At 49.4% G+C, this 27,873-nt stretch overlaps 2 protein-coding genes across 3 annotated transcripts; one reads left to right on the top strand and one right to left on the bottom strand.

Moving 5' to 3' along the window:
* Positions 1–3,594: 3,594 nt before the first annotated feature.
* Positions 3,595–14,713, bottom strand: CRYBB1 (crystallin beta B1). The gene is made up of 5 exons (XM_029216470.1): positions 14,564–14,713; positions 12,703–12,821; positions 8,795–8,927; positions 5,770–5,912; positions 3,595–3,856 (listed from the first exon to the last, which is right to left on the bottom strand). Exons 1-5 carry the CDS (start codon positions 14,711–14,713, stop codon positions 3,673–3,675), a joined length of 729 nt encoding a protein of 242 aa, XP_029072303.1. The 3' UTR covers positions 3,595–3,672.
* Positions 14,414–27,173, top strand: CRYBA4 (crystallin beta A4). Of its 2 annotated transcripts, none has more exons than XM_029216492.1 (6): positions 14,414–14,425; positions 21,001–21,051; positions 21,707–21,825; positions 22,705–22,846; positions 24,740–24,882; positions 26,485–27,173. In XM_029216492.1, the coding sequence occupies exons 1-6, from the start codon at positions 14,414–14,416 to the stop codon at positions 26,630–26,632; spliced, it is 615 nt and encodes a 204-aa protein (XP_029072325.1). In that variant the 3' UTR covers positions 26,633–27,173. The 2 variants fall into 2 exon arrangements, with proteins under 2 accessions (XP_029072325.1, XP_029072316.1); XM_029216483.1 differs by lacking the exon at positions 14,414–14,425 and adding an exon at positions 20,367–20,388.
* Positions 27,174–27,873: the final 700 nt, after the last annotated feature.

Genomic DNA, 27,873 nt, shown 5'->3' with positions numbered 1-27,873 from the left:
AACTCAGGACAGTGGGGGAAGGAGGTGGTCCAGCAGCAGGCAGGAAGCTAGGATAGAGGGGCAGGTTCCCTCCTCTTGCTGGAAGGATGTGGGGTTATCCTTCCTAGTTGGGTACCCAGGCTTCATAAAGTACCCTGATCTTGGGTTCTTGATCCAGATGACTGGCTGTCATGGCAACATGGCCCTAAAAATATGTTCATCTCTCTAAAACCTCCTCAGGGCACCCTGGCACCATGCCCTCTTTCCAAAACTCAGTTGCTGTGTATCCATCACCATCTAGCGCTGGCACAAAAGGGATCACGCCTCAGGTGGTCCTTCCGTCCCCATCCTGCTCTTGCACACACATCGCTGACTTTGTGTCCATGTCTCTATGCCCAAAAGGCTGTGGGCTGCCTCTGATCACTGTGGGTGCGAGATGATGTTCCATAACCAAGGTGCTTTATTTTCCCAAAGGCCTGAGACTCAAAGATTCATGAGCTGAGATCTAGCGTGGAAACATGGTGACGTCCCAGCTTGCCCAGGCATTGCATCCTGAAGCCAGCGTTTACAGCAAAACTCATGCAGAATCAAAACAGCGCTGAGAAGCCCCTGAGAAGGCTGTGAGCACCACGGCCACTCAATCAAGTCCAGCTCTACTGCTATCCTCCAGCATCGTACCCATCGTCACTTCTGCTGAGCACCTGATGAAGTCGAAACTGAAAGTTTCTGTTTTGAGGCAAATATGTGACATATTTAAGCTCTGAAATTCTGTTCCAGGTGGTAAGATGCTCACATTTCAAGAGACGTTTTGGAACTAGGACCCACGGAAGGAACCATAGGCTTATAACTCTCATGTCACACTCCTGGCCCTTTTAGATGTTCTTTTCTTTTACTTGTTTCTTTTTATCTTTGTTACTTATTTTTGCTTGTAATTTTTATTTGTTCTCTGTTTTCTATTACCGTGTTTCATTTATTCATAAATTCAGTAGCAAAAGTTACATAAATGTATGGATAAAACAAATTAAATATAAAATAATTGCTTTGTCATTTTCTTCCAAGTTATGTTGGTTTGTTTTGCCAAGTGTGCATATTGTTTCAGCAATGCTAACGTGCATATTTTTTATATAACACCTGTGAGAAAATAAGGACATCAACAGCTTTGAGTTGAAAGCAATCTGGAAGGTCTAGACTATGAATGCAAAGAAACTTAAGGACTCACTTCATTGATGGATGTCTATTGTGTTTTTCTTTTTTTAAATATTTATTTATTTATTTATGGCTGCATTGGGTCTTAGTTGTGGCGCATGGGCTCTTCGTTGTGGCGCACAGGCTCCAGAGTGCGTGGGCTTTGTAGTTGTGACACGTGGGCTTTGTAGTTGTGACACGTGGGCTCTCTAGTTGTGGCACACGGGCTCAGTAGTTGCGGCGTGCAGGCCCCGCGGCATGTGGGATCTTAGTTCCCAGACCAGGGATCGAACCTGTGTCCCCTGCTTTGGAAGGCAGATTCTTAACCACTGGACCACCAGGGAAGTCCCCTATTGTGTTTTCCTTTTATAGGACTCACAAGATTGATACACTGAAAAAGTTATGTCTAAATAAGTTTAAAATAGTTCTTTCAATAAGGACGAAATAAAAATTCTAAGTGATCAGAAAGCAGCTGTGTTATATTTGAATGGATAGTAATTCTCTTTTTCTTTCTCAAATCATAAAATCATGGGGCATCTTGCCATCGATGAAGTCTTAGCATTGAAGAAATGTGAAAGTTGGTTTTGTGTGATTCCACCACAGTAGAATTTTAGAGCTGTCCTCACACACCTTAGGAATCGAGGATGGGAATCTATGTAGCTTGACACCAGAATCAGAGAATAGTGGACACTTAGACATAAATTACAGAATCTTGGAGAATCACAGAACTTTGGAACCATAGAATCCCAGCATCAGAATCTTGAGGCTGGATGGACATTGGAGCTGTCATTTTACAGATGAGAAGAATAAGTCCCCGGGAATGGAAATGATTTGCCCAACACTTGGTAGCTTCTAGCAGTAGAGCAGGGCTGACACCCATATCTCCTGATTCCTACCCAGGAGTCCTATCTTCTGGTCCAAGACAAGACAGCCTGTCTTCTAACACAAGATGCTGGTCAAACTGGAGGGTGGATGTTGGGAGAACTAGGGTGGGAAGAAGATGGAAAATGCATGTCTCAGAAGGTAAGATCTGAGGTGGTGCTTCAACTTTGAAGCTCAGCAAAACCACGGAGCGGGGTGTCATGAGGTCCCACTTTTCTTTCCGGCTTCCTCTTCTGCCACACTTAGCATTCCCTTCCCACCCCTGACATCCATCCACACAACCACCAAACTACTCCTCCCACCTTAATAAGCTTGGACCCACCACAAGCTCTCTCAGCCTCTGTACCTTTGTGCATGTTGCTACACGGCTGCCAAGTACAGCTGTGCAGGTTGGGCACTGCACAAGGGTACCATAATGACATCGTAGACATCACAGATTTATTCCAATACTTTCTGGCAGATGGCCGTCAAATGTCCTGAGGAAGTAGCATATTTTTATCATTTGCACAAAGGTGCCATATGGGGTAGCAGGGACCATACTGTTTGCTCTGCCTGGGATGTCATCTCCCTCATTCGCCACCAGGCAAGCTCCTACTCCATCCTTCAAGACCCTCTTCAAATATCCCCTCCTCCAGGAAGATATCCATGGCAACACCTCCCCTAGGCTTTCTGCATAGATTAATGGTTAATAACATCAATCAATGCTACTTGTTGACTCAGGAGTCAATACTGCCTGATGGAGATTTCCAGAGCAGGGCATGTGCCATTTGTAGCAGGAGAGATGATTCTAGGTGGAACTTGGACCCAGGATTAAATAACACTAAATCAGATACAAGGAAATAAGCCTCTTTTTACTCTTCTTTGATTAAACCAGGGAGAAACATGTCAGTTTGGGCAAGCGTGTCTTTCAGACCTCTCTCTGACTCTTGCTAATCACCCATTTTGTCAAAGAGCAAGCGGGATGCAGGCTAAAACCTTCAGCAAGCGGTGATGTCTGCTGAGAATTCAATACTTGGCCTTTTTAAATTGTATTTACTTATATGACTGCTTTCTATCTATACCATATGATGCCTGTTTTCCACATCCTGTAGAGTTATCAAATTTTATTTACAAGTCAGTGCATTTAAGCACACAATATTATTTATTTAAATAAATATATTAAGTAACTAACAAAACAGGTGGTAAGCAGAGAAGGCAAAAATCAGGAGAGCGGTACCTGAAGGAGTAGAATTTGAAAACACAGATTTGTTTAAGAGCGCGGCTCTGGAACCAGACTGCCTGGGTTCAGATTTTGACTTGACACCTCTGTGACCTTGGGCAAGTCACTTTCCCCCTCTGAGCCTCAATGTCCTCACTTTTTAAATAGGAATAATTATATAGTACTGACCTCCTAGAGTAGTCCAAAAGATACACTAAGAGAATGTAAACAACTTAGCAGTGCTCACTGTTTTGATTATTATTATAATTATCAAGACAGAGGAAGTCGCATGCCAGCAGTGACAGGGGACCTTGAGGCATCCATCTGTTCACAGACCCAGGAGACATTTTGGCTTCAGGAACTTTTATTTGCATGGGGAAGATGAGCCTCCGGAAGGGTGGGTCACGAGGGAAGAGTGGTGTGTAGACTCACTTGGGGGGCTCAGCAGCCAGCACGGGGAAGCAGCCTTCACGGTGCCACTGTCTGTCACGCAGGCGGCGCACAGCCTGCATCTGTGGCTGGAAGGCTCCCCACTCATTCCAGTGCCGGAAGTCACCAGGCTCCAGGAGGTACTGGTACCCGCGGTAGCCGGGATACTGATAGCCGACCCAGCTGGTAGGAAAGCAAGGACAGCATGGAGATGGCTAGCCTCACTACCTGGCACTTGGACCCCCACCTTGACCAGTCAGTTCTCCATCCATCCATCCATCCCTGCAGTTTGCTCTCCATCCCTCACCTGTGAGGGTTTTGGCTTGGGTTCACCGGGGCCTCCTCTGTCCTGGCTTTGCCCCTTCCTGCTGGCTTTGGCCAGTGATCTCACCTCTCTGACAGATCTCAGTTTTCTCCTCTAGAAAGTGGGGATGGTCATGGGAGCTGGTTTATTAGGGTGTTTGGGGGCCAAATGGGAAAATGCATCTAAAGTACTTACTAAGTGGGTTACATGTACATGGTAGGGAGATTAATACACATCCCACTGAAAGTGGTGACCCAGAGCTCAGAGAACAGGATTAAAGGGAGTGAAGATAGGGCTTGGGGACTGGTTAGCAATGAGGCAGATAAGAAGGGGGAGCTTTGTTTCAAAAAATGGTTTCCTTTGTATGAAAGTGAATTTGCGTGTAGTGGTTGGGATCACACATTCTGGTATTGGATATAATCGGTTCAAATCCTAGCTCTGCCACTTACTAGGTAATGACTTATCAGAGCACCAGCTTGCTATCTATGAAGTGGGCATGATGACATACCTGCCTCATTGGTGTGTTGTAAAGACTCAATAACTATTCATTGAAAGTAGTTAGTGCAGTGCTTGGTCCACAGTAAGCAATTAATACCAGTTATTATCCATGATTTATTTCTAATTCTGTCCTTGCCTCTGCTGGGAGGGTTTTTCCAGGCCTCTCCCAGAGCCCCTGCCCATCTTTCAAAGTCTGATTTAAGTTCCAGCCTTGCCAGATAAGCCTCGGACCCACCCTCCACTCCAGCACACATACCCCGGTCCCAGAAACCAACCTTCCTCCTCTGACCTCCTGTGGGGACCATCACTTACCTATTATTGTTGGACATCATCTCACAGGTGTACTGACATCTCCCTGCTAGACTGAGTAAGCCCCCTGAAGGCAGGAACTGGCCCTTCTTCATCTCTGCCTCCCCCAGTGTGCTGAGCACAGAGCCTGGCTCACAGGCAATGTTTAGTAAATTTCAGATTGCTTGAATGCAGGGATACTGGGTTTCAGGGAAGGAGAAAATAGCAAGAAAAAGGTCAGAGCCCTGACGGTGTTACAGGAGCTCAGAAAGAGTCTGGGGTGGAGAGGTAGACACCTTACATTTGCCTAGAGGAGACCAGGGGTGTCTGGCATGGTTGTTTGGAGGCAGGGGCATCGATAAAGTGACCTCCTTCGGGTATCCGGCCCTTCCCTGTGTTCTCATGGACATGGGGACGTGGGGCTCTGTTTTGAAAGCTTCAAATCCTGAGAGTTCAGAGCAGAAGGAGTCCTTCGGAATAAGGAGTCTGCTGAGCCCATTGTATAGATGGCAACACTGAGTCACAGAGAGGGCATGTGGATCACCCAGGTCCCACAGTGCATCAGTGATGGGGTTAAGGACCTTTCATTACACAGTCTCACCTCTCAGATGTCATTCTACTCACGTCCCTAGAGGCTACAATTTCCCTGAATATTCCCTTTCCCTAGACACATCCAGACTCATCTACTCACGTCAACTCTGCCCCTTGCACTTAATTATTCCTCCAACCCAAATACAGGGTTAGAAGCCGCTATTCGCTCCATCTTCCCACTTTTTAGAACAACTTGCTAGGTCTGTTTACATTGACATGTAGTTCGTCAACAAATAACTCCACTCCCCAGAGGGATGAAGCTCTCTTTGTGGAATCCCAGCCACTGGCACAGAGAGAATTTAGGAGGAGCCGGGGCCTTTCCTGTATGTCTGATGTCGCATCCTGTAAGGGGAACGGCGTCCGAATCTGTCTGAGCTTGAAGCAGGGGATGAGGGCCCACAGGAGGGACTCTTACGTTCCGCTGGCGACCTTCACGCTGCCCACGCGGTCACAGAAGCCATAGACCCAGAGACTGGGCACATCGTCCTCCTGAATCTCCATGGTGTTGCCCTTGAAGTTGGCACCTTCAAACAGGCAGAGCTTGTGCGCCTGGGCGTCCTAGGGAAGGAGAGACTGGGTCAGGGCTGTGAAGTATGAATGGGGCAAAGAGAAGTGACTTAGCAGGGCCTTCTGGGTGTGGAAAGAGAGAGCGGAGTCTGCTCAGGCCACCATGGGACTCGCCCAGGATGGCAGTTGTCCAGCCTCAAAGCGCCCTCCTCATCTGGGAAAAGGGAGTGTCAGCCTCTACTTCCTGGAGTTAATCCATACAGAGCACTTAGCATGATGTCTGGCATACATACACCAAGTGCTCCAAGCAAATTTATTATTTTTATTATGATGATCAGGGATGCAGAGGCTCAGAGAAGTCAAGATTCTTGATCAATGTCACACAGCCAGCGAAGGGCAGAACCTTCCAGAGAAGGATTTCATTCTTCCCATCCCATCTTGCACCCTGTTCCCTTCCACTCCCTCTGCTGCAGCCACAGTGGCCCTATTTTAGTTCCTTGGTCCCACCCACTCCACCTTCATTCCAGGAACTCTGCCCTAACTGTTCCCTGGGAGACTGTTCAAATGGCTGACTCAGTTCCCATCCTTTGCAAGCTGTCTCTCCTGATCACCCCTGACCCCTCCCACCCCCTCTTCCCCAACATCAGAGCTCCGGTTTCCTCTTCCCCTCTCCTAGCACACTGCATGGCCCCCGTGCAGCACGTGCAACAGCTGTTCACCATTACAGATTCATTTTTGTGATGAGGTTTTCAGTAGATACCTCCCACGAGGGCAGGGACCTTGCCTGTCCCAAGCACAGCTGCACACCCAGAGCCTACGACACAGCCTGGCAGAAACACATCAATGTGTTTGTGGTTGAATGAATGACTGTAGGTGGAAGATGGTTGAGATAGAGATCCCTCTAACTTCCCAGGAGAGAGGGCTGGAAAGGAGTCAGGGAACCAGCTGGCAGGGAGTTGGAGCCACTCAGGTATGAGAGAAGATGGGCCACGTTAGGATGGTGGCAAGGATACAGAGGAGGAATTAGACCAGTGGCTCTCAGCCCTGGCTACCCAGAGACTACCTAGGAGGCATGAAAAGATATCAGTGCCTGTGACTTAGCCCCAGAGATGTGGATTTAATTGGTCTGGGGTGGGGTCCAGGCATTGGGAATTTTTTCTTTGTTTTAAAATTTTACTTTTATTAGAGTATAGCTGATTTACAATGTTGTGTTAATTTCAGGTATTCAGTTATACATACATATATTCACTCTTTTTTAGATTCTTTTCTCATATAGGTTATCACAGAATATTGGGTAGAGTTCCCTGTGCTACACAGTAGGTCCCCGTCAGTCATCTATCTTATATGTAGAAGTGTGCGTGTGTTCATCCCAAGCTCCTCATTTTTCCCTCCCCCTCGGGGATTTTTTTCTAATAATATATTTTATTTAAGCAAATGTGTCTAAATTATGATGATTTCAATATGTAGCCAACATGGCAATATTAATGAGGTATTTTACATTCTTATTCTTTTTTTTTACTATGTATTCAAAGCCTGGCATGTCTGTTACACACCTCCATTCAGACTAGCCAAGATTCAAGTGTTTAGTAGCCATATATGGCTATTATATTGGACAGCAAGGTTCTAGAAGCTACTGGAAATGCCCTAGCTGATCGCTCTTCCAAACAAGGTCCGTTGACATAGACCGCCTTATAAGGACCATTGACTGAGAGATTTCTACGAATTCTTACGAAGAGTCCATTAGTAAGGCTGATAAGGTTCTAGAAGCTACTGGAAATGCCCTAGCTGATCGCTCTTCCAAACAAGGTCCGTTGACATAGACCGCCTTATAAGGACCATTGACTGAGAGAGTTCTACGAATTCTTACAAAAAGTCCATTATTAAGGCTGATAATTCAGCCTCAATTTGAGAAAAACACTAGGAATGATCGGAATGGATAATCCATTAAGGTAAGTTTGGTGGTGCCAAAACAGCTGGCTGTGGGCACATGATAGCCTCAAAAGGACATGCATGAAAACTCTTCACGGGGCTTTCCCGGTGGCGCAGTAGTTGAGAGTCCGCCTGCCGATGCAGGGGACACGGGTTCGTGCCCCGGTCCGGGAGGATCCCACATGCCGCGGAGCGGCTGGGCCCATGAGCCATGGCTGCTGAGCCTGTGCGTCCGGAGCCTGTGCTCCGCAACGGGAGAGGCCGCAACAGTGAGAGGCCCGCGTACCGCAAAAAAACTCTTCACGAAAATTCCCATCTCAGATGGCAAAGGTTGGTTACCATCAGATACTAACATTGGTGCGTGAAGATGTGGCTGGTTCATGAATCACCATCAACATAATTCTCGAAGAAACCTGTGATTGGCTTGGAGATAACTCCACCTGTTTTGGCTTTGAGTCTTGAAGTTATGCTACCTACTTTAGTTAAACATTATGAAGGGGCGAGTTCAGTATATAGTCTTATCATCAGGATAAGGTGCCTTTCATGGGGCCTTTCTACAGTATCCCTCTTTTCGGCTATCACACGAGCTTCAACCTGCATGTCTGATGATTTGGATGGACCTTGGGATTTTTCGAAGCTCCCCAGGACTGCCTAATGTGCAGTCAGCAATTAGAAACATTCCACAAAGAGAGTCAAGGAAGACAACAACTGAGAGGTTCAGTCCATTCTTGACAGCAGCAGAGAAGGAAAAAACTAGGTTCCATTGGCCCTGGGCTCCTAGTAGGAGCTAGACACACGATGAGTGTATCAGGGATGCCTTATGAATTGTTGAGCACAAGAGCCATTGCCCTTGGACAACTCAGAGGTCGCTGCGCCTCCCTGCCCACCATTCCTTCTTTATTTTTCTTGCTCACCTGACTCCTTTGCTCTCCTGGCCATCAGACCTCACGCTTGCTGCTGCCCTGCCGCACTAATCCCTCAGGCCCGGTACAGGAGCCACTCACCATCCTGATGGGCCGGAAAGACATGAGCCGGTCGCTGCGGTAGCTGCTGGACCACGTGTCCCATCGCGGGTACTCGCCCTTCTCCAGGATGAACATCTCCCCCCGGAAGTTGGACTGCTCAAAGGCAACCCAGCTGGACATGAGAGAGATGGGGAGGGCGGGGAGAGTCAGGAGGGGCAAAGGCAGAGGGGAGAGGAATCCTTAGCAGAAGCCCCTCCCACCACTTGCCTTCCGATCTTCCCCTTGCAAGGCAGCCCCGAGGCCGGTGGGTTTGATCCCAGGCTATGCCACTGACTGGCTGTGTGACCACAGGAAGTTGCTTCACTTCTCTGAGCCTCGGTTTCCTCATCTAATACGCCTATTTTCTTGAAGTTGGTGAAGGATTAAATGAGACAATGTGTGTAATGATACGAGCAAAATGTTTCCGCAGATGTAGGATTTACATATAATTTAAGTATTATAAGGACTTGGGAGAAATAACACACAAGAAGACATTTTTAAAAAAATGGATTCCAGCTAGGAGAAAGCCTTTGTTGGATACTAATGTGTCTTTAACACTTATTAATCTCTCTTTGTAGCAAAGGAAGAACAGGCCACCAGCCCGGAGCCTTGAGCAGGCTATTATACTGTGTTCATTGTATAAATTTGTTTACGGATACCTTTTACTTATAGAAGATGATATCAGCTGTCCATTTGTAAAAGTGATGCAAAGGTTCTTTTGATATATGTTTACTTGTGTCAAAAAAGGGTCATTTAAAATGAAATATATTAAATAAATAATAGTCCTGGAGGTATGGGGGTAGGGAAAAATTGATACAGGTGCTTGAATCACCTGTTTTTTTGGTAAAGACCTGCCTGGCATACAGAAGGCAGTAATCGGTATGAGGGCAGTGGGAGGGAAACGATAGTAATATTCACCTCTCAGATACCTATGAGAATTAAATGTGATTGCGCATATGCAGGTGTTCAGTTCTCTAAAAGGACTAACTAAGCTTGATGTCAGATGGGGGCTTTCTCAGTGCAGCCTGATTGAGAATGGCAGTGAGCTTGTGTTAGAGGGACCAGGGATTCCGGGGGAGATAAGATGATCCCCATTTCATAGATGAGAAGGCTGAGACTAAGGAGCCTCTTGAACTTTGCTCTCTATGTGTTCAGGAGTTCTGAGGGAACATGAGAGGGCTGAGGGGTCACTGACATTAGTCTTATCTCCCTGGGGGCTGCTGGGACCTTCCTCTACCCAGAAGGAGATGCGGCAGATGGAGGAGGGATGGGCTACCACCACAGGCTGAAACAGAATGTGTCCCAGGAGCCTCAAGTCTTGTCTGAGGAATGCACCAACCCACACTGGAGTGACAGAATTGAAGATGCAGACTGATTCTTCCAGAATAGAGGTGAATCTGCCTCAGTCCTCCCTAGTCTAGAGTAGAGGAGAAGAGGGGAGGAGGGAGGGAGGAAGGAAGGAAGGAAGGAAGGAAGGAAGGAAGGGAGGGAGGGAGGGAGGGAGGGAGGGAGGGAGGGAGGGAGGTTAAATGGATGAGTAGATAAGTGGATGGACAGGTGGATGGGTAGGTGGATAGAAGGATAGATGGCTGGATCTATGGATGAGTGTATTGATGGATGGATGCATGATGGAGAATGGATGGATGGAGGGAGGGGTAAATAGAGGGATAAAGAAATGGGTGGAGAATGAATGGACAGATGGATGGATGGGTTGATCTACAGATGGATGAATGGGTGGATGGGAAGGGAGCCTTGGAAGATGGTGCCTTGTAGGAGTTAAGAACATAGACTTTGGAAACAGATGGACCTGAGTTCTAATCCCAGTTCATCATTTATTTTCTGTATGACTTCCGGCAAGTCACTTAAGCTCATTAAGCCTCCGAAAAGGAGAAGAAATGATTGCATCTACCTTGTCAGGAGGTTATGAGAGTTTAAAAGAGAAAGCATAATCAGTAATATCTTTCATGACTAAAGAGGAAGGGAAGCTGCTGGAGATCTGAGCTTATGGAAAGACAGACACTGATGTGGTCCTGCCACCCTGCCACCCTCCCCCAAAACTGTCTTATTCAGGAGTCATAATGCCCAGTGAGGACCTGTTACATGAGTGAGGAATTGTCAATATTTATTTTAGTGCCTTTTCTCATCTCCTACGGTTCATTTGAGTCTTACAAGCAAGGAGAGAGGTAGGGCAGAAATCTGAATTCCCAGATATGGAAACTGAGGCTCAGAGGGGCTAAGTCACTGGTCTAAAGTCACATGATGGTGTCAGGTGTCAGTTGAGGCCTCCTAGGTTTCAGGCAGGCATGCCTCCCCTCCCCATCTATGTGAGGGCACACCTCTCCTCCCCTCCCCCGGCCCACCTCATCCCCTCATTTTTTTTTTTTCCACCACTGTTTTTCCCATGACTCTGCTGGTCCTGACACAGAGCCAGGGCCCTGGAACACAGGATCTTTTCTCTCCCATCAGGTGCAGTCCCAGAGCACACACCAAAGACCAGCCGCATCTTTGCTTGAGGAGAGATACTCTGGGTTTGAGTCACAGACAATGAAAAAAGCCTGAAAACCCAAACTGGCCACATCCAGCAGCTTCTGCTCCCAGCTGGGCAGTCTGAGGGTGGGGCTGAGGTTACCAGCCTACCCTGGCCCAGGGTAACTTGGCTAAACTCACAGGGCAACAGGGTGGGTAAATAATCCTCACTGCCACCTGCCATGTTTGGGCACCCCCAAAGTGCCAGGCCCATGCTGCATTATCCCCTTCAGACCTTAGAATAATCCAGTGGAGGGTAGCGAGGACCATTACTCTGCCCATTTCAGAGATGAGGAAACTGAGGCTTGGACACTGAACAAGGCAAACAGGGGAGCTGGGACTCAAACCCAGACCTGTCTGACCTCAAAGCTTATCTCTGCTCTTTGTATGCTGGGTGTACAGGCTGATCACACTCCTTGAGGGCTTTTTTGCTGGAGAGACAAGAGGCAAGGGGGCCCTGTGGGTCTTATCCGGGGGCTGGCCCTGCACCCTGAGCTTAGTGCACAGGGGCTGAAGTTGGTGCAGCCACTATGTCCAAGGGACAATTATTCTTGTTTTATATGGGGGTCACTAAGGCCCAGAGAAGCCCAGAGAGTTAGGGGCAGGCTGTGGAGCATGGTGATTAAAGCGCTAGAGATGAAACTGATCAACCTGAGTTGAACCCAGGGTCTACCACTTACCACTAGGTGACTTTGGCCAAGGGACTTAACCTCTCTGAGCCTCGGGTTCCTCATCTGTCAAATGGGAATAAGAATCGCCCCTACCTCATACAGCACTGTAGGATCATCTAGGTAAAGCCCTCAGTCAGTGCCTGGCACTAATGGGTACTCAAGAGATGCTTATTATTACCTTTAAGGCTGCTTGATGCCCAGGAGAGGGGACAGCTAATGGACACCTGGCTCTTTGGCCTCCTCCTGCTATCAGCGATGGGCAGGGTTCCTTCTATAGCAGAAAAAACATCTCTCTAGAGCCTGGAATCATGACTTACTGTCAGTGTGACCTTATGTTAATCAAATCACCTCTCAGAGTCTCAGTTTCCTCACCTGTAAAATGGGAAGGAGAATCATACCTCTCTTTCCTCCCTCTTGGGTTTGAAAGAAGTACTGGAAATAATATACAGTTGGCCCCAGTACCCATGCATCCAACATCTGCGGATACGGAGGTTCGGCTGTACTACGGGGACTTGAGCATCCGAGGATTTTGGTATCCACTGCGTATCCTGGAACCAATCCACCTCGGATACTGAGGGATGACTGTATGTGTCTCTAATAGCATGGTGATAGGCATGGAGTGGAGCGGGTGGCCAGTGAATGGCAGCTACGGTCGTTTTCTTATTACTTTACTAGGGCTGTGGGAGCGCCCTTCCACTGCCCAACACTCACGGTCCTGAGATGACAATGAGGCTGCGCACTCGGTCGAAGCCGTGGTCTCCCAGGTTCAAGCACTCCCCGGAGAATTCCACCCGCCGGCCCTGGAAGTTCTCCTGCTCAAAGACCACCAGCTGCAGGAGAGAAGCCCCAATGTCAAGGGGGTAGAGTGAGCAGGGAGAGGCTCCAGGTCAAATATGCATTAAGTACCTATGTAAATAAGAGCAGGCTGTGCCCAGATCACACGAGAGCTTGCCATGAGCCAAGATCTGTGAACTTAATATCTGTACCATCTTTAGGAACTGATGGATCTTCCTTCCAGGCCATTATCTGTGCTCTTTCTCCTGTCTGGGATGCCTTCTTCGTCACATATCCCCATCCTGGAGCTCATGTCCCCTGTCCTGTCCTAGGCTCAGATGTCACCTCCTCCAGGAAGCCCTCCCTGATACCCTCTCCCTGGGTGAGCTTGGTTGAGTGCCCCCCCCCCACTGTGCTCATCCCATCAGCAGCACAAGTAACTGCTGCTTTGCTTCTGGGTATCTCTATGCACCCCTCTCCCCTTTCACTCAACCCTTCCAAAGACCAATGGGGTGGATCCATTTCTTTATCTCCAAGCCCCAGCCCCTGCCACAGAGCTGATGCTCAGGAAACATTCACCAGTCTACCCAACAAACCATAGGGGAGGCCAGAAGCAGGGGCCCCTGTGTAAACGTGGGCTAATCCCCTCCTCTCACTAAGCATCCAATTTTGGTTTTTATCTGTTTGTTGTCCCAAGTTGGGAAAACGCTGCCATTCACTTGGACCGAGGCAAGTGGATGCCTTCTCTTGAGCCTCAGTTTCCAGCTATAAAAGGGAAAGAGGTTCACATACCCTTGACCCAGCCCTTCCACTCCTACACTTATCTGCCCAAGAGAAACTCTTGCAGGTGACATGGCTGAGAACACCCTGACCAAGCCGTTCACGACAGCAAAGTTACCAATCACCCAGGAGTGACGGTCACACTCTGAAACATCACACAGCAACCAAAACGAATGACCCACAGCAGTGCACAACAGTATCAGTGACTATTAGAAATCTCATAGGAAGAAAAAAGAAAAATCCAGAAAGATTACATATGGTACATTTCAGTAAGTTAAAAACAAATAAAATACACATGTATACTTTTAAAGGGACAATGCATCAAAGTACATAAAAAAGCAAAGCAAGCAGATAATGGACGGGGTGAGGATGGCAGTTGCCCCGCGTAGGGGAGGAAGGAGGTGGGCTCACGGGACGGTGCGGGGCGGGTAGGCGGCTGGAGAGGTGGGAACGGAGTGGGGCGGGAACACTTTGAAGTTAGATTGAGGATGTTTACCAAGTCCTGGCTTTTCACACAAGTGGTGGTTTGCAGGTGCGTGTTGTATTATTAAAAATTAAATTGAAATTAACCGTTAAATAAGCGACTACATAAATAAAATCTGGCCAGGGGTGGACTGCATGACAGCCTGTCATGAACCAAGGGTGGTGAAATGACCCAGTTCTGTGCACCCGAGGTTGAAACCCAACCCAACCCAATCCGAAGGGACCGGATGCCTCGCTTTCCAGGGGCCCTTTCAGCCTGACCGACCGCTTGGAACACTTTTCAAGAGGGTCTGAGGCCGGCCTTCTGCCCTGGAGGACCTCCTGGGACAGCCGTTTCCTGCTGCTAAGCCAGCCCGCTTTCTCTCCTTCTCCATCTGTTTCTTGCATGCGACAAACTGCAAGCAGGTGCAAGCCGGTTGCGCAGACTGGCGGGGAGGGGAGCGGAGGAGGGGGAGGAAGAGGGAGGGGAGGGGTAAGGGGAGGAGGGAGAGGAAGCGCGGGGTGGAGCCCAGCCACCCCGCCCCCAGGTCCTCACCTTGTAGCTCCCGGGAGGCAGGTCCCCTTTGGCAGCGGGCACCCGCTGGGCTGCGGCCTGGGCGGGGCCGGAGCCCGGGGCTGAGCCCTTCCCATCAGTCCCTGGGTTCACCGCAGCTGTTGCCGAGGCCTTGGCCGCTGGCTGAGACATGGTTCCCAGCTGCAAAAGTCTGTAAAGAACCCTTCGGCCTGGGTTCAGTCAGGGATGGCGCCCCCAAGCTGCCTCCCTGGCTCTCATCCCCCATCACCCTGTGTGCTCAGGCTTCTCTGAATTCATCTAGTCTTTCTCCTTCTAAAACAGAAGCCTGAATGTTTTCTGTCCCCATCTCCCTTTGCCGTCAAGGATTTCCTGTCTGGGGACCACTCATCCCTGTTATGCTTTTCTCCAGGCCTCAGACCCTGCCGGTGCCTCCACCAAGCCGTGTCCTCGCTGTCCCCCTGTATGTCCTTCCTCTGCCCCCCCGGAGTCACTTATCATGCTTCTCACCACTTATCATGCTTCTTGGCTTGGGCAACCTCCACTTGCCTCAGCAGATTCATAACAAGAAGTCCCGTTTGGGAAAGCCTAAGGGAGGCCAGGCTCTGTTGCATTCATGAATGAACACATCCGTCCCTCACCGTAACCTCTTATCTCCTCTGAGCAATCTGAGGCTGGTGGAGGTGGTGGGGGTGGTGGGATGACCTGCCCAAGGCCACATAGCTACTAAGTGGTAGGACTCCAATTTCAGTGCAAGCAAACCCAGCAACTGGGCTTTGCCATTTTCTTATTCGGATTGATTCATCCTTCCATCCCCAGCACCTGGCTCAGCACCTGGCCCACAGGAGATGCTCAGTTAACATCTGTTCAGAGATTGCATGAATGCATGTTCCTCTCTCCTTTCCCAGTCAAACTGCTCCCTCTGGTACTGCCTGGGAACGGGTGTGTGGGTGCAGACACAGGCCTGGGACTGGGGCGTAAAGGAGGCTCCAGGAGGACGTGTTTAGCCCATGGCAGGGTTCTAAAAGGAGGCTGTGGCTGTGTAGGCTTTGGGTGGAGAGGACTTTGGTCAATTCCAGTGGTTCCTCATTACTTTGGGGTCATGGATGCCTTTGAGTGTTTGAAGAACGCCTTGTCCTTGTCCCCAGGGGAAAAAAAATGCCCCCTTTAATTTTGGAGACAATTTCCAGGGGGCTCCAGGACTCCCTGATGGCACAGATCATCAAGACCCTCTGGCAGTGGATTCCTGAACACTTTCTGTAAGAAAGAGCTGGTTGGGGCAAGCAGATCCCTCCCTGAGTCTCCCCCTGAGAAAGACTGCGGTGACTCTGGGGTGCTCTGCCCACGATGCGCAAGGCCACACATCTGGGCCACATCTGTGGCTTCCAGGCGCTTGCTTACCCCCACCCTGACCCCGGCCAAGTCCGTCTATGAATCAACATTCCCCTCGTATGGTAGCTGGGTTCCTTGCTTTCTGGACATGTGCTCATTCCTTCAATATCCTCTCTCTCCCCCCCCCCCCCCCCCCCCCCCCCGCCCCCCCCCCGCCTCCTCCCTTTCCCCTCCCCCTCCCTCTTGCTGCCTTCCTGTTTATTTCTGTTTTTACTTCTCTCTCTGCCTATGCTTCTGTCTTTCTGTTTCTCTCCCCAGTATCTTGCTCTCTTTATACCTCTGCATCTCTCTATCTGTTCTTTGTCTTTCTTCTCTTTCTTTTCCTCCCTCCCTCTCTTCCTCTCTCTGCCTGTCTCTATTTTTATCTTTTCTCTCTCTCTTTCTCTCTCCCTCTGCCTTTCTCCTGATTACCCCGTCTCCCTGACTCTTTTCTGTCCCTGATCTCTCTGCCTCCCCCTCTCTCTGCCTCTGTCCTGTCCCCTCCCCTCCCCTGGGGCTCTTAACTGCGGTGGGTCCCCTCTTACCTGGGGCCCTGCTACTTCCTGCTGGAGGGCAGGCAGGAGGGCAGGCTGGTGCAGTGGGTGACGAGGGCCCGACCCCCCATTTTATAGTCTGGCAGACACCAGACCCTGTGGTCTGTGGCACAAAGGGGGAGCTGGCTCAGCAGGCCCAGGCAGAGAGTCAGGGGCCTCAGAGGCCTGACCCTGCCGGGTTCCTGCAAAGAGCAGCACTTCCCATTGTGAGCCCGGCAGGCACAGCAGAAACCCTGGCCAGTAGCCACATCGCTTTGCCTCTGCCCATTCCCTGCCCGGGTGCCGCTCTCACAAACCCCAGCCGGGGCTGGGCCCACAGGGTCCCCACTGGCTGCCAATCCTGGGGCAGGGAAAAGGGGAGCCCCCAGAAGGTAGGGGACCTGGGTTTGAGTCCAGGCTCAGTCACTCTGCACTGTGTGGCATTTGGCAAGTCTCTATCCCTCAGGGCCTCCGTGTCTGCAGTTATCAGTGGCGCAGGTGTCCCTATGGGGTGCTGCACAGGAAAGAAGGGGCCGTGAGTAGCGCTAAATGCATTACCGCTGCCCTCTGGTCAGGTCCCAGGACGACCCACCTTATTTGGCACTTTCATTATACCCATTTGGCAGATGAGCAAAACTAGGGTACAGAGAGGTCAGAGTCAGGAACTGGCCCGGGTAAGGGGGAGCTAGGGAAACCAGGTTGGAAGAGAGAAACAGGGAAACAGATTGGGAGAAGTGGAGAGCGACAGAGAAAGAGACATGATGGAGATGGACATACAGAGGGGCAGACGGACGGTGATGGGGAGAGAGACAGACAGAGAGAGACGGATGTCAGGTAGAGGCCCGGGTAGAACAATGGACTTCAACAAGGTCACACAGGGCGAACTCATAGTAGAGCCAGGGCTGGAGGGACCCAGGGGCGCTGCTGGGCCAGACCAGCCTGCAGTCTGACTCCCTGGCCCCAGGTGGTGGGGGGGCGGGGAGAGGGGATCCTGCATAGGTTTTTGCTTCTTCTATGGGGGTCCAGGAACCCAGATTCCCCGCGGAGCCCAGCTGCACATGGAGGTCACCGTGGCCTGGGGCCAGCTCTGCCTTGTGCCCTTCCACCCCCGCCTCACTTCCTGGCCTCCCCCTCAGCCTTTCATCCTGGGCCAAGGCCTGGGAGGGGGCCAGCGACCGCAGGATGGGGCAGCCACTGTAATGGGGGCCAAGATGCCTGTGGTAGGGGCCACCCACAGGTCTGGGTTTCAAGGTCAAGATGTCTGGGGCAGTTCCATGATCCCTGTGGCAATGGGCTGCCAGCCAAACACTGAGGGCAGACGTAGGGGGTGCACGGCCCCATGCTGGATGGCTCCACTGGGAGCATCTAACTGGCTTGGCTCCTATAATCCTCATTATGATGGTGGGGGCTCTGCGATCAACCCTCTTTGCAGATAAGGAAACCGAGGCAAGTCCCTTTCCCCTCTCTCAGCCTGTTTCCTCACCTGTAAAATGGAATTAGGACTCACATCTTTTTTTTTTTTAAGTTTTTTTTTTTTGATGTGGACCATTTTTTAAAAAGTCTTTATTGAATTTGTTACGATATTGCTTCTGTTTTATTTATTTATTTTGGTTTTTGGCCACGAGGCATGTGGGATCTTAGTTCCCCAATCAGGGATCGAACCCACACCCCCTGCATTGGAAGGCGAAGACTGAACCTCGGGACCACCAGGGAAGTCCCAGTCACATCCTTTTAACTCCTGAACCCAAGCTCTTAAAAACGATGCCCTCCTGTATTTAAGGGTAATCATGTTCCCCAGCTTTAGTGAAATATAAATGACACACAACATAGTGTAAGTGTAAGGTGTGCCATACGTTGATCTGATACATTTACAAATTGCAAAATGATTGCTACCTCCATCCCATCACATAGTTACTATTTATTTTGTTGTTGGGAAACATGTAAGATCTGCTCTCTAAGCAACATCCAAGTATACGATACATATTAGCTGTAATCACCCTGTTGTACATTAGGTCCCCAAACTTGTTATTCTTATAACTGGAAGTTTATACCCTTTGAGCACCATCTCCCTGTTTCCCCCACCTCCCAGCCCCTGGCAGCCACCATTTTACTCTCCACTTCTCTGATTTTGTCTTTTTAAGATGCCATATGTAAGTGAAATCATACAGTATTTGTCTTTCTCTGTCTGATTTATTTCACTTAGCACAATGCCCTCGAGGTCTATCCATGCTGTCACAAATGGTAGGATTTCCTTCTTTTTCAAGGCCGAATAATATTCCATTATATCTATATACCACCTCTTCTTTATCCACTCATCCATTGATGGATAATTAGGTTATTTTCACTTCTTGACTATTGTGAATAATGCTGTAACAAACATGGGAGTGCAGACGTGTCAATAGTAATTTTTTTTTATTAGCAATGATGATGGAGACACATGATAAATGTTATGTTCCAGGCGAGGTTCCGGAACAGCAAGTGCTGTTCATGTGTAATTCACACTTACCCTCACAATACCCCTGTCTCTTAGGTTAAACCCAATTTACTTTGTTATACTCATTTTACATATGAGGAAACTGAGGCTCAGAGAGATTAAGTAACATACTCAAGGTTACTGAGCCAACAAGAGTGGGACACAACCCTGGGCGGTCTGGCTACAAAGCCTACATTCTTAGCCTTTAATCTTCATGGCAAACTAATATTAAAGTTATGCTTTTTTTTTTTTTTTTTTGCGGTATGCGGGCCTCCCACTGTTGTGGCCTCTCCCGTTGCAGAGCACAGGCTTCGGACGCGCAGGCTCAGCGGCCATGGTTCACTCTGCGGCATGTGGGATCTTCCCGGACCGGGCCACGAACCCGTGACCCCTGCATTGGCAGGCGGACTCTCAACCACTGCACCACCAGGGAAGCCCTAAAGTTATGCATTTGATAGGGCTACCTTTAACCCTCTCAGGAGGGAACTAATATTGCCATTTTAGATGCCATGAGCTGACCTAGGACATCCTCCAGGTCACCCAGAGCGATCTGGTTTCCAGCCATGCTCTTTCCCATGCTGTGAAAGCCCCCTCTTAGGCCAACTCAGAGGGTGGGAGTGTGGGGAGAGGGCGCACAAAGCGAATTCTACAAACCCTGGATATTCAGCGGGTGTGGTACAGTTTGCAAAGCATGTTCACACCCACCAGCTCCTTCATTCTGTCCACAGAGCCCTCTAGACTCCTCTCTGAGCTTTGTGGGCCCTGGAGGCCCTGGCCCAGCCACCTTTCCTGCCTGTGTCCCTCTGCTCTCCTTCAGGGTCCCTGAACTCCAGCACCATCAGGCCACCAGCCCCATATTCCTACCTCTACAGCTTTGCCCAGCAAAAGCATTTCCTTCCATCTCACTTTGTACAAATCCTCCTCACCCTTCAGAGCCTAGTTTCAATGCCCCCTCCACCATGAAGCCTACCCTGATCGCTCCCACTGGAAGAGGAAGGGACCTGGGAGGGGGAAACGTATAGGCATTTGTTGAATGTCTGTTCCAGGCATGTTACATAATCTCACACCAGTCCTGTGATATAGTTTATTCTTGTCCCATTTTCCAGGAAGAAATAGGGGAAACGACCTGCCCCAGGTCACACAGCTAGGAAGGACGAGGTTTTTAGACTCTGTGTCTACTGCTTGTTATCCCTCTCCAGTCAGGAGTCCCATGGAGCTGATTAAGGCAGACCTTCCTCCTCTTGCCTTCTTCATGGGTAATCCCTGAGTGGGAGCAACCTGACCTTTCCCTCCCAGCCGAAGCCAATGCTGCTGACACCTCTCTATTGCAGTTCCAGCCAGGGCTGGCTTTTGTTCCCGTTGCTCGCTTGCTGAGTCAGGGCTCTGTCCCCCAGGGGCCCTCTCTCCTCCCTGCCTATAAGAGCCTGACCTCCGCTGGTGCCAGGTCTGGCATGTTCTCTGGGTCCACCTCGGTAAGTCCCAGGCTCGGAGAAGGAGTGGGATCTGAGCTCTGGGTGAGCATCCTGGGAGGGAGGGGAGCCCAGGTCCCCAATCCTGGGGACATCACTGTGCCGTCCTGAATGCCATCCTAATCCTAACCAAGGCATCCTAACTAGGATCCAGACATCAAGACCAGTACCTGCAACCCCCATTTAAAACCAGAATTATTCCTGCAATCCTGTTGCCTCAACTTCCACTATTAGAGTTCCATTTTTGGGTCAGATGCTGTCTTTGGGAGGCTCTCTTAAGCTGAGCACCTTGGTTCTTGCCTGGGGTGAAACATCCGCCCACCAGCAGCTACAGAAAATTTCCCATAGTGAGCAGATAAAACAATACAGAGCAGGGCTTAGAGGAATGGGACCAAGAATGGGTACATTTTGAGATAGCGGTAGGCTGGAAGAAAAGGAGATGGTATTGGTCACAGATGGAAAGGGTAGGAGAGGGACAGGCCAAAGCCACACTTTGCCCCCAACCTCAGGCACATCTGGACCCCATCTGGATCCCAATCAGCCCAAACTAGACTTCAGCCTCAAGGAGGGGAGCAGAGTCAGGGCAGAAGCTTATCACGTTCTTCTCTTGTGTAGGAAACAAGCAACATGTCTCTGCAGTGCACCAAGTCAGCGGGACACTGGAAGGTAGGAAGAGGCATGGGAAGGGGGCGATGTCTGGGAAGTGGGAAGGCACAGGTCGAACCCAGATCCTGGGGACCACCGCCCCCACCTTCATTGAATCCCCACCTCACCCCTGGCGGGCGGTAATGAGGGCCCATTTCACAGAGGATGCAATCAAGGCTCCAAGAGGGAGAGGGTCTTGCCCAAGTTCACACACTGGGGTCTTGATTTGAACTTGTGTCTTATGGTCCCAAATTCAACCGTCTCTCTGGCAGAGATGGCAAACTGGTAATGGCACATAGTCTCTGGGCATGATTGCTTTGACTTCCTCTGTGTTAAAAAAGAGAAGAAAAAAAAAACCCAACCTTTGAGTTTGTCATCAGCCTTTGAAAACATGGAAGATCCACAGAAAAGTCCAGATATAGGGGTTGTCTTGGGAAATTTAACAGTTGGTCGCATTATCATGTGGCAACAGTAGGTGGCGCTGAGCAGATGCCGCCCACTTCCACAGGGCCTATGCTCCTGGGTCCTCAGCCCTCACGCTCCTTTCCTGGCCCCTGGAGGCATGTGAGTTTGCAATCCCTGCTTTACCTGATCTGCCCCACCCTGAGTCCTGGGGTGAAGTCCTAACCGCTCACGGGACTCTGATGCGCGTCTCCACCTTTTCTCTCCGGCATAGATCGTGGTGTGGGATGAGGAGGGCTTCCAAGGCCGGCGGCATGAGTTCACAGCTGAGTGCCCCAGTGTGCTGGAGCTTGGTTTTGAGACTGTGCGATCTTTGAAAGTGCTGAGTGGAGCGTGAGTCCAGGGGTATTGGAATCGGAGTGGGGGAGACAGGAGGTGATCTAGAGAGGGGTGCTGGGACTTTTAGATGTTCTAGGTGTTATCTTCCCAGGCTCTAACTGTACCGGTGTGCCTTCCTTGTGTCTGAGATGCTGGGGAGTGTGCAGGATGGCAGTGTAAGGTCGTGCAGGTTGTGCACTGCTCAAATGTAAGGGGCGCCATTCACGCAGAGCCTTCCCACTGGATGAGGCAGCCCTGCGGGGGCAGACCTTTAAAACCCAGTGTTGCATCTGAAATGTCCCTCTTAGGCACAAATCAAAAGCCAATATCACTCACCAAAAGTAGAAGGTAACTATAACTAAATATAGTAAAAATAATAATAGTAGCATTCTGTAGTTGAACATTGTTGCCTGACTGAGGCTCTGAGCATGAGATATGTTTTGTTAAGAGAGAGAGAGAGAGTCATGAGATGGCCAAGGCTTAAGTCAGCATGTGGTCAAGCCTCATCAACATGGCCTAGAGGGACACGTGCAAGAGTGCCAGCTACCTGCACGGAGCCGGTCCCCTACCTACAGTATGCACAGCGAGGCAGTGGGCTACTAGGTCTAGATTGGACTCCTCCATGTCAACAGGCTGGATGTCTGGGGCCGGGTAATTCTGTGCTGGGGGGCTGTCCTGTGCCTTGGAGGACGTTTAGCAGCATCCCTGGCCTCTACTCACTAAACGCCAGCGGCAAAACCCTCTGCTCCCTCCTCCCAGCACGAGGACCAAAAATGCCTGCAGCCATTGTTCCATGCCTCCTTGGGGGCCAAAGTCACCCCTGCGTGACAACCACTGGTCCAGAAGTCAGGGTGGGGGCCTCTTAACCTCTTGCTCTCTCCCCTCTGTCCGCAGGTGGGTGGGTTTTGAGCACGCCGGTTTCCAAGGGCAGCAGTATGTGCTGGAGCGGGGTGAGTACCCGTCCTGGGATGCCTGGAGTGGCAACACGTCCTACCCCGCCCAGAGGCTCACCTCCTTCCGGCCCGTGGCCTGCGCTGTGAGTCCTGCCACTGCCTGAGCCTGGGGTGGCCTGAGCCCCTCCAGTGGGGGTTTGGGAACCAGATGTCCCAGAGTTCAAATTCTCATGTCACTGCTTCAAGTTGTGTGAGGTGGCAGTCCCTTCCCTGAGCCTCAGTCTCTTCATCTTGAAATGGGGCCGTAGTACCTATGTTGTGGGGTAAAGGGATGTACGTATAGCATCTGGACAGAGCCCTCCACAAACATTCTGCCCATTGCAACTTTGGTTATAATATGAGCTCCTCCGTGTTCTGTGTCCTTCTTTTCATGACTGAGGGACAGTGGGAGAGTCTGGGTGCCAGAGATGGCAGGGCAAGTGAGGAAGAAGCGTTCTATTTCTTGTTCCTAATTCATTATCAGTGTTCTTGATTTTATATTTTTGCTACTGTTTACAGAGCATGGGTGGAGGTGGGCATTATTACTCCCATCTTACAGATGAAAAAACTGAGGCTTGGAAAGGTGTACTTTTTTTCCTTCAAAAACAACTTTTATGGATTTTAAATCACATGGCACACATATTTATCACTTAAAGTTCAGGGAAAAACCTGATATGGCCGAATAAGAAAATAAAAGTCACTTATACCCACACCTCTGAGACAAAAGCTCACTGTTGTCAGTGCTGGAGATTTCCTTGGTCTTATATGCCACCCACAGATTATATCTGCAGTGTTGATATCAGTATCTATGTCTAGATCTGTATATCCATCTAGATCTATATATCTATACATGCGTATCACTCGGTTATAAAAGTTGAATCATAACGAACCTAAAGTTTGGAAACCAGCTTTTCTCCCTCTGCAAGTATATCACAATCACTCTCCCAGATGATTAAATCTCACCTGTGGCATCATTTTCCATAGCGCCCTAGTATATCATTTGGTGAATGTTCATTTGTTTCACAAACGGCCCAGGCGTTGCGCCAATGCGGGGACTCGGAAGGACTCTCACAGATGCAATCCCTACCTTTACCCAGTTTACGACTTCTGGTTTCATTTCGTTCTGAAAACAATCCTGAAAAGCAGATGTGGTTAGTTTCATTTTAGAGATGTGGAAACAGGCTCAGAAATGCTGTGTGACGTGTTTTTGTTTTTTTTTAAAATAAATTTATTTATTTTTGGCCGCGTTGCGTCTTTGTCGCTGCGCGCGGGCTTTCTCTAGTTGCGGCGAACGGGGGCTGCTCTTCGTTGCGGTGCGCGGGCTTCTCATTGTGGTGGCTTCTCTTGTTGCAGAGCACGGGCTCTAGGCGCGCGGGCTTCAGTAGTTGTGGCACGCGGGCTCAGTAGTTGTGGGTCGCGGGCCCTAGATCGCAGGCTCAGTAGTTGTGGCGCACGTGCTTAGTTGCTCCGCGGCATGTGGGATCCTCCCGGACCAGGGCTCGAACCCGTGTCCCCTGAATTGGCAGGAGGATTCTTAACCACTGCACCACCAGGGAAGTCCCCATACTTTTTTTCTTTAGATGATTAAGCTTAGTCAGCTGCTAAGTGGAGAGTCAGGATTTGAACCCAGCTCTCCACACCCTTCTCTTAACCGTAGTGCAATATCCCAGTGTACCTGATCCTCTGTTATCGGGTATTCAGGTTGTTTTTTCTCTTCTCTTCCCCCTTCCCTTCCCTCCTCCGCCCCCTCCTGTTATCAACAACGCTTCTTTTCTCCTTGATTATCTTCTTTGTGTAAATTTCTGAAACAGGAATTTCTGGAAGGACAAGCAGTACACCTCTTGTAAGGTTTCCGGTGCCTGTTGCCTTACTGTCCTTCCAGAAAGTTTCAAGGAAGGCTGATTTTGGAGACAAGAACAGGGGTGTAGGGGCCAGAAGAGGCTCCTGGGTTTCCGACTGAGGACCTGATACTCTGACTCTGTTCCCTGTACCTGCAGAACCACCGCGACTCGAGGCTGACCATCTTTGAGCAAGAGAACTTCCTGGGCAAGAAAGGAGAGCTGAGCGATGACTACCCCTCCCTCCAGGCCATGGGCTGGGATGGCAATGAAGTGGGCTCCTTCCATGTCAACTCGGGGGCGTAAGTGGATGCAAGGCTCTGCTTGGCAGGGACAGGGAGGATGTTGAGAGGGATGGGGACACCTCCTGTGAAAACAGTATGCTGGGGACTTTGGGGATCTGATGCCCACATTCCAGAGGAGGATACTGAGGCACAGGGAGCTATCAGGCAAAATTTCTGGATTGAAAGTAGTGGACACCCAGATCACACTGATATTGAGCTCAAAGGTTATTTATTGGCCCCTGTAACTAGCTTCAGGCACAGCTGGATCCAGCTGCGACAGTAGGGATCTGTCTTTCTCCCCCTCTTGCTCTGCCTGCCTCAGTGTGGCTATATTCTTAGGCAAGCTCTTCTCATGTGAAGATAAGATGGCAGCTTCATCCTTATATTCCAGCCAGTCCCAGGGAAAGAGAGTGTCTTTTTCTCAGTGATTCCACGAAAAGTTCCAGGAAAGGCTCTCATTGGTCCAGCTTGGGTCACAGGTTCAACTCTAAACCAATCACCATGCCCACAGGAATGGGGTGCTCTGGTTGGCTAGACCTGGTCACGTGCTCATTGCTAGAGTGAGGATTTTCCCACATTGACTGAGGCAGGTGGATGTGACAGGGTCTGTCACCAGAAGAGGAGAGGATGGATTCCCAGGAGTAAACAAACAGGTGTGGGTTAAGCAACTTGCTCCACATCCAACAGCAGGTAGGTAACTGAATCCAGCTTCAAGCCCAGGACTCACTGACCCTTCCCACCCTTTTCACCCAGGGGATGGCTGAGGTGTGAGATCCTCAGTTATATAGGATATGAGAGTCACCTTCTGAGGTACCCCTTGGCTCCTGGCTGGCAGGGACAAAGATGGGAGGTAGGGTTACTTTATTTTTTTAGTTTTCTCGGGAAGCACCAGAGGATCTTGTTTCAGAGTAGGATGGACCTCTTGTGATTCTTGAGTCCACTTCCCTCTTACAGAAAGGGAAAGGGAAGCTCAGAAAAGGAGACACCAATCCTTATCTAGTCCTGAACAATGCAGGGGTCGATGAATTGAAAGAATAGCCTTTTCCTTGGAGGTACCCCTGAATAAGGCAGGAGGGGGAAAAAATAAGACTCCCCACTTCTTTCTCCCTCCATCCATCCCTCTGTCCTTTCCTTCCTTCCTTCCTCCCTCCCTCCCTTTCTTCATCAAATATTTATTGAGCTCCTCTGTGCTGGGTGTCATGTTAGGCACTAGATAATGATGAACCAGCACACACACCCCTACACCCAGGAGCTTCCTGTTGGCAGAGGAGCCTGACATTTTTACAGATCATCTGTTAATTACCTAATTACATGAGCGCTACAAAGGTTCAACAGGGGACTGTCAGACCGCCCTGATGAAGTGATGACTGAGCTGAGACCTGAAGGATAAATCCAACTTAACCAGGCAAAGAAGGGTTGGAATGGTGTTACTGGCAGAGGGAACAGCGTGATCAAAAGGACCCAGTGGTGGGGAGAGCAGGGCACATTCTGGGCAGGAATGCCAGGGAAGGAAGTCCAGGATGGCTGGAGTGTGTTTGCAGCATGGGGTCCCCTTGTCCCTGTCTTAATCACTATGCTGGTGCCTCTTCAGGGTAACAGTCTGCCTCTTCCCTTTTCCAGCTGGGTTGGCTCCCAGTTTCCTGGCTACCGAGGTTTTCAGTATGTGCTGGAGTGTGATCACCACTCAGGCGACTACAAGCATTTCCGGGAGTGGGGCTCTCATGCCCAGACCTTCCAGGTGCAGAGCATCCGAAGGATCCAGCAGTGAGCAGGGGGTCCAGCGCTGAGCAGTGAACATGTGCTTGTCTGGAACAGAGGAGCTTTGGAGGCTGTTACATGCTCTCTCCTCTGCCTCCCCCTGTAACCCGTACGACCCCAGCACCCATGTGGGCAAGTCCATGCACAGTCAGCACGAAAAACTAAAAGTAATTAAAAAAAAAAAAGTCTAGGGTTAGCCTGTGGTTTTCAATTTTATTAATCCCTTCAAAGAACCAACTTTTAGCTTTGTTGATTCTTCTCTATCATTTGTGTTTTATTTTACTGAGCTTTGCTCTCATCCTTAATGTTTCCTTTCTTCTATTTACTTTGGGTTTCCTTTATTCTTCTTTTTTCCAGCTTTTAAAGGTAGACTCTTGGGTCATTAATTTTGGCCCCTCTTTTCTTTCCCCCCAATATGGTCGTTGAGAGCTATAAATTTCCCTGCAAGTACTACATTAGCTGCTTCCCAGAAATTTTGATTTGATGTGCTTCCATTATCATTCAGTTTGATATTTTCTAGTCTCCCTTGATTTTTTTCTTTGACCCATGGGTTAAAGGTGTGGTATATAAATATTTATTTTCTAGATATTTTATTGGGATTTTCTAGATAGTTTACTGTCATTGATTTGTTATTCAAGTCCATTGTGGTCAGGGAACATACTCAAGATTTCAATATTCTGATGAACGGAAACTTATTTTATGGCCCAGCTTATGGTCTATTCTTGATAGACTTGAATACTGTTTAAATCCTGCAGTTGTTAGCTACAGTAAGTCCTCTACATACAAACCTTCAAGTTGCAAACTTTCAAAGATGCGAACGTGCGTTCATATGTCGAGTCACGTCAGTTAGTTCGTGTGTCTGGCGTACGTTGTCACATGCGTGCATCCTCGACAAGTGGTTGTGTTTCTGTGTACTTTACTGTACAGGACTGTATAGAGTATAGTAGTGCAGTGTCTTTATTTTAAGCCCAGGATGTCCAGAAGCAAGTGTAAAAGCAGCAGTATATAGCTGACTGTATTAGTTGGGTACCTAGGCTAACTTTGTTGGACTTACGAACACACTCTCGGAACGGAACTCGTTCGTATGTAGGGGGCTTACTATATCGTGTTCTACAAATGTTGATTAGGTTGAGCTGGTTCACAATGTTGGTTAAATTTTTCTATATCCTTTTGCCAAATTTTTAAAAAAATCAGTTTTTCATCAATCCCTCAGAGAGGGCTGTTAGTAACTCCCACTATGATTTGGCTCTA

The sequence above is a fragment of the Monodon monoceros genome, unplaced genomic scaffold (assembly GCF_005190385.1).
Source record: "Monodon monoceros isolate NGI ecotype Baffin Bay Population unplaced genomic scaffold, NGI_Narwhal_1 Super_Scaffold_1, whole genome shotgun sequence".
Lineage (NCBI taxonomy): Eukaryota > Metazoa > Chordata > Mammalia > Artiodactyla > Monodontidae > Monodon > Monodon monoceros.
This window is presented reverse-complemented; position numbering and strand designations above follow the sequence as displayed.